The sequence below is a fragment of the Nuphar pumila genome, chromosome 6, assembly GCF_984573655.1.
Source record: "Nuphar pumila chromosome 6, dmNupPumi1.hap1.1, whole genome shotgun sequence".
Lineage (NCBI taxonomy): Eukaryota > Viridiplantae > Streptophyta > Magnoliopsida > Nymphaeales > Nymphaeaceae > Nuphar > Nuphar pumila.
Window position 1 is genome coordinate 131,816,180 of NC_143254.1, and position 10,319 is coordinate 131,826,498.

At 42.3% G+C, this 10,319-nt stretch overlaps 1 protein-coding gene across 1 annotated transcript; it reads right to left on the reverse strand.

Moving 5' to 3' along the window:
* Nucleotides 1-7,896: 7,896 nt before the first annotated feature.
* LOC149836274 (uncharacterized) lies at nt 7,897-8,556 on the reverse strand. The gene has a single exon (XM_090009740.1). The coding sequence runs from the start codon at nt 8,554-8,556 to the stop codon at nt 7,897-7,899; it is 660 nt and encodes a 219-aa protein (XP_089865866.1).
* Nucleotides 8,557-10,319: the final 1,763 nt, after the last annotated feature.

The following is a 10,319-nucleotide window of genomic DNA, read 5'->3' on the forward strand; positions in this document are numbered from 1 at the left end:
CTAATCCTCGCCAAGATTTTGGGCATCATCCTCTTCATTTTCTCGATCTGCCCCTCCCTTCATGCCTCCATTAGCTTTTTTACGCTGATTATCTCCAGCATCCTACAAGAGAACAAAAATGTTAGTATTTATAAACAAAATATAATAAAATAAATTATATGCAATGCACACAATAAAATAGCAATAAACTGAAGGACGTTAACAGAATTCAAATATGTGTTCTAAGACTGAAAAAAATTTATAGTGATTCAATCATGCAGATATATGTTCTAAGGTTGTCAAAGAATGTCACAGTGATTCACACATGCATATATGGTTTATAAGGTTGTCAAATAAATGTGTTATGTATCACAATAATGCATGTATGTGTTACAAGACAGTAAAAAAACTTTCATAGTGATGAAATCATGCTTATGTGTTCTAATGTTGTAAAAAAACTTTCATAGTGATTCAATCATGCTCATATGTGTTCTAAAGCAGTAAAAAAACTTTCATATTGATTCAATCATGAATAAATGTGTTCTAAGGAAAATTTTATAGTAATTCAATTATGCATATGTGTGTTCTAAGGCAATAAAACAATTTCATAATCATGAAAGCATGCTTGTATGTGTTCTAAGGTTGTCAAAAAACTTTCATAGTGATTCAAACATGTATATATGTGTTCTAAGGTTGTCAAAAAACTTTCATATTGATTCAATCATGCATATATGTGTTTCAAGGTTGTCAAACAACTTTCATATTGATTCAATCATGCATATATGTGTTATAAGGCAGTAAAAAAACTTTCATATATGCTAATATCATCTTCATATGTGTTATACGGTAGTAAAAAAACTTTCATAGTGATTCAATCATGCTGATATGTGTTCTAAGGTAGTAAAAAACTTTATATGTGATTCAATCATGTGTATCATGTTCTAAGGCAGTCAAAAAATGTTATAGTGATTCAATCATACTCATATGTGTTCTAAGGCAGTCAAAAACTTTATATGTGATTCAATCATGTGTATCATGTTCTAAGGCAGTCAAAATTTTTTATAGTGATTCAATCATGCATATATGTGTTATAAGGTATTAAAAAACTTTTATATATGTTAATATCAGGCTCATATGTGTTCTAAGGTTGTCATAGTGATGGAAGCATGTTTGTATGTGTTCTAAGGTTGTCAAAAAACTTTTATATTGATTAAATCATGCATATATGTGTTACAAGGCACTAAGAAAATTTTATAGTGATGAAATCATGTATATATGTGTTGTAAGGTTATAAAAAAACTTTCATAGTGATTCAATCATGTGTATATGTGTTATAAGGGTGTCATAAAAATTATATAGTGAATCAATCATGCATATATGTGTTATAAGGTGTCAAAAAAATTATATAGTGAATCAATCATGCACATCTTGTCTTCATGATATCAAACTTTATTTGCATGCCATATCATTTGTTTAGCTGTCCTCGAAGGCATATGCAGTCGTTGCAATATAGGGGTGAGAGGGAAGTAGCGGAGTGACTTGTATGATACTTCTTTTGACCTCGTGCTACCATTTTTCTTTGTCTTTGGCTTGAACCGAGGATGTCTACGTGATGGACATGATCTGCTATTTTCTTGATATTTGAAATACAATATACAGTGATTTGAATAAGCATCTATCTTTTGATACTCCATACCTAAAGTATTGACGATGACCTTTGCACGATAGAGATGTTTTGGCAATTTCTCAACTTTGGGGAACATACTCTTCACAATAGAGCACAGACGGTCAAAACATGATTGACTCAAATTATACTCTGACTTCAAATTTAGTAGTTGAAGAATTGCTGACAAGATAGTGTGACTTTCGCAACCATTCCACAATGACTCATCAACATCTCTAAGTAAGTAATAAAATCTACTAGCTGCATCGTTTGTTGCTTCTTCCTCTACCACAGTTGATGCATCACTATGCCCCATAATAGAACCCATTTTCAGTCTTGCGATATCAAATATCAAATCCATATATGGATTATCGTGCACCATATCCACCCGTGCGTTAAAATTATTCCAAAATTATTCACCATAAAGCGTCTAATTCTGATAACGACTAACAAAATCCTTTCTGTATAGGTGATATCTAACGTCATGAGGTTCTATAAATCGATTGTTCTTACAAATTATGCAGGGGCATCTGATCCGACCAGTGGAATCTATTGTACTGACACTTGCCGTTGCAATTTCAATAAAACTGTCAACACCATCCATATATTCATGCGATGCATCATTAGCAATTATCCTACGGTACATTCATTCACGGTTTGTAGTCATTTTGTCTTATAATGTTACGAATATTATCATCACCAGTTAAAAAAAAATCTTAATAATGTTATGATGAAAAAAATCTAATTTATTTACTAATTCTTGTTTGGTGATTGTTTGTGAGAATTTTTTTGTTTCAATTAATGCGTAAATTTTCTTTCCCTCTATACCACAAACATGCTTAACATAAAATATAATTTCATGAACTATTATGCATGTATTGATAATTCAATATTTTCGTGTTTAACACCATCACATCATATTTATACACATCATAAGGTTATTTAGAAATATGAAATCATATTTCATAACACGATACATTCATTTAAAGCATGTTTTCATGATACAATTTCACATGGAAGGCATAATCAAATGAAAAATAACTTCATGCAAGCATGCATATAGACACATCAAATATTGCAATACATTCAAATCATTCATATCAAAGTAATGTCAAACATGTACCTGCAACAAACACACTCCAATATCCCGCTAACTACTACCATGCCTCGCATGAAATCCGTACTCTAAAAATAAGAACACTTCTATTTTCATACATTAAAATCATGCTCAGCATGATCTCCAAATTCCATCAAAGCAGTCCTAGATATCCACAACTAAGTGAGTGTGTAAATAGAAAAGTTTTGCATCCAAGAAATTAAATAACATATGATGCGCTTGCATCACTTACTCACCACGGGTATTTACCCGATTTGCATTTTGCTTGTTTATTTTCGGATAACATTTTAAGTCGCATGTGATGCTTAGCATTAAGCATCACGCATTTTGTTATGTTACGCACATGCAATGCACACTACTCTTGCCTACCAAAGACAAAGACACAAGAAAGTACTAACCCGACAGAGCAAACACAACGGTAGGGGCCGGATCACTCTGCCGATGTTGCTTAAACAAGGCCGAAAAGTACCAGCGGCAGGGGTGAGGGCCCCCCTACTGACCGAGCAAATACAACGACAGTGGAGGAGGATCCCCCTGCCGCTAGAAAATACTAGCGGTAGGGGGGCGCCCGCCCCTACTGATCGAGCAAAAAGAACGGCAGGGGGGAAAATCCCCCTGCCGCCCTTGCTTAAACAAGGGCAGGGGCGCTCCGCCCCCTACTGAAATATACCAGCGACATGGGGGGCAGATCCCCTATCGCCCTTGCTTAAACAAGAGCAAGGGGCGCCCCCCTGCCAAAAAATACCAGCGACAGGGGGGGCGGGGGCGGATCCCCTACCGCCCTTGCTTAAATAAGGGCAGGGGGTCCCCCACTGCCAAAAAAATAATAGCGGCAGGAGGGAGGATCCTCTGTCGTCCTTGCTTAAACAAGGGCAGGGGGTCCTCCATCCTACCGAAAAATAACAACGGCAGGGGGGGTGATCCCCTGCAGCCCTTGCTTAAACAAGGGTAGGGGAGTCCAACCCCTTGCCGAAAAATAACAACGGCAGGGGGGGCAGATCCCCTGCTAAAAAATACTGTTGGCAGGGGGCGCGTCCCCTGTCGACAGTATTTTAGAAAGAGGGACAGAGGGGAGGTGCGGGTACGGGAGGCTCACCGATGTACTTTCCTGTTGGTGGGTCGTCACAGAGGGAGGGCGGTCGTTGGAGAGCAACATGGGGTTATTCGGCGGAAGAGCAGGTGCGGATATCGCCGGGATGGTTGTCGAATAGCGGGAGGTGGTCGGGGCTATCGTCGGAGAGCGGGAGGTGGCCGGAGCGGTCGCCGGAGGGCGGTAAGTGGTCGGGGCGAGCAACGCGGGGGCGATCGGGGGAATAGCGTGTGCGGAGGAGGCCAGGATGGTCGTCGGAGAAAGTGATGTGGCCGGGGCGATCACCGGAGAGTGAGAGGTGGTCGGGGAGGTCGTCGGAGAGCGGGAGGTGGTCGGGGAGGTCGTCGGAGAACGATAGGTGGCTGGGGCACGCGACGAGGATGAGAGAGAGAGACAACAAACACATTTTTGTGCCTTGGATGGACGTTTAACATCGAAACTTAGCAACGGATTCTGGATGGAACAATTTTGTCGTCTACATCGACGTTAATTAGCGATAGAATAGTATCTGTCGTTACACCGTCGCTAAGTTCTGATATGTTTGCGATGAAATAATATCTGTCGCTAAGTAGCGACAGATATTATTCTGTCGCTAATCCCGCAACTAATTTAAATGTTGGGGACAATTCATTTTCTCTCTCTAATTCATCGCAAAATTACGATGAATATTTCTTTCACAAAATTTCGTCGCTAATTAACATTTTTCTGGTAGTGGATCATAGATTTAGTTGTGTTGACTATGAAGTACTTATGATTAGTGTTCTGGCAGAGAAAATTGTGCCCTTAACCGCAAGAAGTTGCCACACAAGGGGTGACGCCCATGAGATTTCAACCTAGAGTCTCATCCCGCTACTCCAAACTTCTTCGGAAAGTACATGGGATGGTTCGGTATATTGTTTAAAGGTGCAAGAATGGAGACCAAATACTTCCAGATTTAAATTTTCAGATAAATAACATCTAAATTCGGTGACAAAAAATCATACCATGCATTAAATAGCAATATGGGTGATTTACATATACGTGCCCAACATAGGGTCTGTGAAAAATAAGAAGACCCGATTAAGACCCAAGTCTGAACCAAAAAGTTGGATTAGTACGTAGACCTGGGTATAGTTTGTGAAATTTTATATCAGACCCGGGCCCAACCTGAGTTCCTATTAAGACCCACAATTTTTCAATGTAAAAATGATAAAAAAATATTATTTTACCCGGTATGGTTCATGTAGTTCTTATCGGGTCCGAGTATGGCTTCTCTTATAATAGACCCGAGTCCAGACCTGATACCATACCCAAAAATCTGGTCCAAGTTTGGTTTCACTTGGGTCCAAACCAAACCCGACCCGTTGACACCGCTACTTTTATACAATAACTCTAATTAGCTGCTTTTTAAAAATGATGGTTTTCGCTTTTCTTTTTCTTTTTCTTTAAATTATTCCACTTTTCTTTAGTTTTTTACTTTTGTAGCTGGTTAAACATATTTTTACCGTATGTTAGTCGCCTGTATATAAATTATCCTACTCTCTTTTATATCACACAAAGTACTAGAGAGATAAAAATATACTCTCTCTCTCTCTCTCTAAAAGAATGGACCCGTCAATCTCGGCGGGTGAACACAAGGATCGCATTCACACTTCAAACGAGGAATCCCATCATTGACAAGTTTAAAGACCCTCTTTAGAGTTTAGGTGTTACTTCAAAGCACGAGGAGTTGTGCAACCAGAGTCAAATGCAACTTAGCTGAGCGATCTAAGGAATTTGGTTGCTATATTGTGGGGTCTTGTTTGGGCTACACCACAAGAAAGGATCGACCCTCCATAAAGACTGCTTCCTACCAAGATGTGCCACACAAGAATTTGTTTATCATTTGATTTTTTTTAAATGAATGTCATTCAATGGACGGCTAAGATTCATCCAAAATATGATGTTTTTCTTTCTTTCTTTTTTCCTTTTGCAGGATTTGGGTGGTGGTGTTCATCATCTGCCTAGCCCTACTTTATCAAATTGGTTCCACTCATCCCCTATTTCATCCCTATCTTCATACCCATTGGGATTTCATTGATGCAAGTTGTTTGAAGCAAATCTGACTCTGTAGATGCCATCTACGTTAGGGATGGCAGTGGACAGGGGGAAAGCGGGGCCCCGCCCTGCCTCACCCTGTTTGGACCGGGGATGAAGGGTATGAAACGGGGATGGAGGCGGGGACGAAGGTTAAAATCCATCCCCGTCCGGGGATGGACGTGCACTTTTCCCGCCCCACCCCGTCCCCTCCACGATCCCCGCCCCAACCACTTTTCCCCGCAATATCCCCTGCCCCGCCCCGCCCCGCCTCATCCCCGTTTGAACTGGGGATGGAGGGCATGAAACGGGGATGAAGGCGGGGGTGGAGGATAAAATCCATCCCCGCCGGGGATGGAGGCGGGGGTGGAGACCTTGTCCCCCGCCCCGCTGCCATCCCTAATCTACGTCACTCATTTAGTGAAGATCGTTATTTAAATCACCGAAATCTGACATGCCTACAGGATTTTTTTGTGATTAAAAAATTAATGGTTGACAAAACATAAAGTTTTTTTAAATTTAAAAAATCATATTTTCATCAAAAATTACAATCTAAAGGTGGATTATTAATAAATTTACCATGTTCAATCCATTTATAAGGTCAGATTTGAATAAAACAACTTGCACCGTAAGATTTAAAAGCGGGTATGAAAAATGAGGATTGACATAGAGGATGAGTGGAACCCGATTTCTACCTTGTTCACTCTCTTAAACTACAAAAAGAAGATCGTCCATGGCAATGGCTAGAAGGTGCAGTTAAATTATGCTAAATTGACACCCAAGTGAGAAAAACCTCAGGTGGAGCCCTACCAACACTTGTAGTTTCTCACTAAAGATAGTGCATAAAAGGACCTGCAGCTAGATCTGGACCTGAGTGTTGGCTCTAAATTGGGCAGATCTGAAGGACATCGCCTGATGCCCTTTTTTGCACAGGGAATTGGCAAAAGGCTCCGAAATTGATAAATATGGGCCTTCATGCCATGATTCGATTGCCCAATTACCTTGTTAGCTCCTCGCCTGGAACCGTTAAGGATGCATTTCACAATGGATCAAACCTGATATTGATGCACTCCTAGTATCCAAATAAAGATATCAAATTGACTTGTTGGTCTGATCAACTGAACAGAAATGGACCCTCGTGTGCAAAAGCAGAAGGGGGCTTAACTGAAAGATTGCACATGCCAATGGTGTATCCCGTTCAAACGAACATTTCAGGTTTATTTGGGAAACATGACACACAAATCAGTTACTCATATATATATATATATATATATATATATATATATATATATATATATTGCTGACGATGAACCCTCACTGAGAACTGGGCAACTTAACGGACAGGGCCCCTGCAAGGCAAACTCCAGGTGGGGCTCACGACGGCCCACCTTCTAAAACGGATAGACTGCACCAACTGGGTTTGATCTGGTGCCTTCATCTCAATGCCTTCACAGCCACCATGCTGGCCGCTCGGTGGTTACCCATACCCTATATTTCCTTATTAATTAGATCTAGCTCAATGTTGTCGAACTGGAATCCAATAAGACATAATAAGATGCATGCTTTAATACACATCTCTTAAGATTAAACACTCAATTAGACTGGTTCTGATCAGGGAAATCAGATTGTAGTACCCCATCCAACAAGATAGGATCATATCATCATATTTGCTTACACACCAAGATCCAAACTCGAAACCTAATCACGTCAAGTGCTTAACTCGGGCAAGTCGGAAGAAGAACCACCCTTCACGGGCCTAGTCCCACACGGCGGGTACCCAAAACCGTACCTACCTCTCCAACCTAGATCAGAGAGGGTGTACGGTCGCTCCAAAATCGTATGAGAAAGAGAAAGGTTACAAGGATGGTAAAAACGCGTAGCTCTGTTTCAGCACTATTCATCCTGTGATTCATTACATAACAATACTAACAATACCACCACCACCACCGCCAACAAAGAAAAGACGCATCGGAATTTGGGGGAGGGACGGCGTCAACGGTCGCGCTCGGAGGTCCTCCGGCCGCTGGAGAGGCTCCACTCGTCGGAATTGGACGCCGGAGGAGGGAACCCGCCGCCGCCGCCGCACTTAGCCACCGTCCGAACGCTGTCGATGAGCGCCTCGGTGTGCGACTCCTCCGCCAGGATCTCCGACAGCTGCTCCGGGCTGATCACCAGCTTCACCTTCCACACGCCCGACGCCGCCGCCGCCTTCTGGGACAGAGGGAACGCCTCAGCCCCCGCCCTCCGCCACCACCCCAACACGTGGCTGTCGAACGACATCCGGTACGGCGCCGGCGCCGACGAGGCGTCTATCGCCGGAAGATCGGCGTCATCGTCGTCGTCGGTGGTGGCGGCGGCGGCGGAGGCAGCGGCGGAGGGGGAGGAGGGATCTTCCTCCGCGGCGGAGAGGCCGCCTCTTTGGTGGTCGAGGGGGAGGAGGTAGTAGAGGTGGCCGCCGAGGAGGGGCTCGTTGTGGAGGAGTGGGTGGGAGGAATAGTGGCGATGGAAGATGCCGTGGCCGGGGAACTCGTTGGTGATGCGCTCGGCGGTCACCGGCGCGTGGAACTCCATGATCCCTCCCGTTGACGTCACCACCCTTACGGCCACGCACTGCCCCGGCCCCTGAAACGCCCTCCACACGCAATTCCCCATCTTCCGGCGAAAATTCAGACAGAGCTCAGAGATCACCCGTGCAAATCAGGAGAAGCGTAGAACCACCACTGCTACTACCACTACCAACATCACTGCCAGTCTGCCACCGCTCTCTTTCTCTTTCTCTTACTGCACTGTCTTTGTATGATGAGACAGCATGTCATAAATAACAGTAATGATGATTGATGATAGCTTATAATAGTAAAAACTATAAAGAGTAAATGACCATAATACCTCTCTCTTTCCTCAATATGACGATCAAAAGTCCAACAGAAAACCAGTCGAACTTGCGCTGTTCGGATTTAGCTGGTTAAGGTTAGGGCTGTCAACGGATCGGGTTTTGTTCGAACTCAGGTAGAACCAATTTGACCCCAATTTTCAAGTATGGTATCGGGTTCAGACTCGAGTCTTATCACGAGAAACGCCATACTAGAACCCCCCAATAATATGTTTTATTGGGGGGGGGGGGGGGGGGGGGGGGGGTGTGTGTGTGTGTTCTAGTATGGCTTTTAATACATGAACCAGACCTGAGCCATTCCTGGTAAAATAATATTTTTTATTGTTTTTACATTGAAAATTTGTGGGTCTAAATAAAAAATCAGGTTGGGCCCGGGTCTAGTATAACTTTCACAAACTATACTCGGCTCCATGTATTAATCGGACTTTCGAATCCTTACTCGGGTCTTCTTATTTATCTCTACACCCGGTTCCTATAGAGTTTGGTATGGATTGGGTCCGGGTAAACCCAACCGTTGACACCCTAGTTAAGAGTATGCCCCTGCTCAAGCTTGCTGATCACAAGCTTAGCTTACTTATTTAAAAAAAAAATTGTTTTTAAGGTAATTTTGTTAAACTTGATAATATATATAAAACATATATAATAAAACGAGCACACATGGGTCTAGCCAAGACGAGCTTGCCATGTTCGTGCTCAACTCATTTACCAAAACGAAAGCTCAATTTCCGAGCTGATCCTAACTATCATAACGGCAAGTTGCTTGTGTTGTTTCTCAGCCCTAACTGGGGCTTGAAGTTCAACAAGGTTAGCTAAACTTGAACGAAACTGAAAATCCAAAACCGAACACACCCACACAATCCAGTTTTTATCTAGTTTTACTAGAGTCAATAGTTGCGGAGAGTCCGAGATTTTTACACTTTTGGGTCAAGATTTTGACACAAAACTCACATCGGGTCGGAGGAATCCGAGCTGATCAACCCAAACAGATCTGGTTACACATTAAGGGTGTTATGGTCATTATTGAAAAAGGACAAGGGTGGTGAGGAAGACAAGAGTGACGTGGCGTGCGTATCGTGTTTGAGGGAGCTTGGGTCAAAGTAAAGGTTGGAAATTGTAAGTGTTGTGGAGAACCGGGTCTGAGCTCAGAAGTCTCAGTCATACCTCTTAGGCTGACTTTAGGAGGTAAGTGGGTCCAACCGGGTTAATTCTTTAGTCAGAGGACTGGTCTTTGTTGGTTTGTGATACGTCTGGCTGCCGGACGGCTAAACTCAGATGAGTCCAAGTTGGTCGAATCCAAAAAGTAATGCAGCCATGGGGCATAAATAAAAGTAACAATTTTTGGTTTCGCAATTATTTTGTTGCTTGGTTTCTTTTGCCGCGTGCACAGCCTTCAAATATGCAAAGAATCCTCCAATGATGTGGTTTTTACCCGTGGGGAGTTGCAAAATAATATATATATATTTTTTGTCATAGTAGACTACAGGTGAGCGAATACTTAAATCAGTCAATAAAATATGTAAATTAA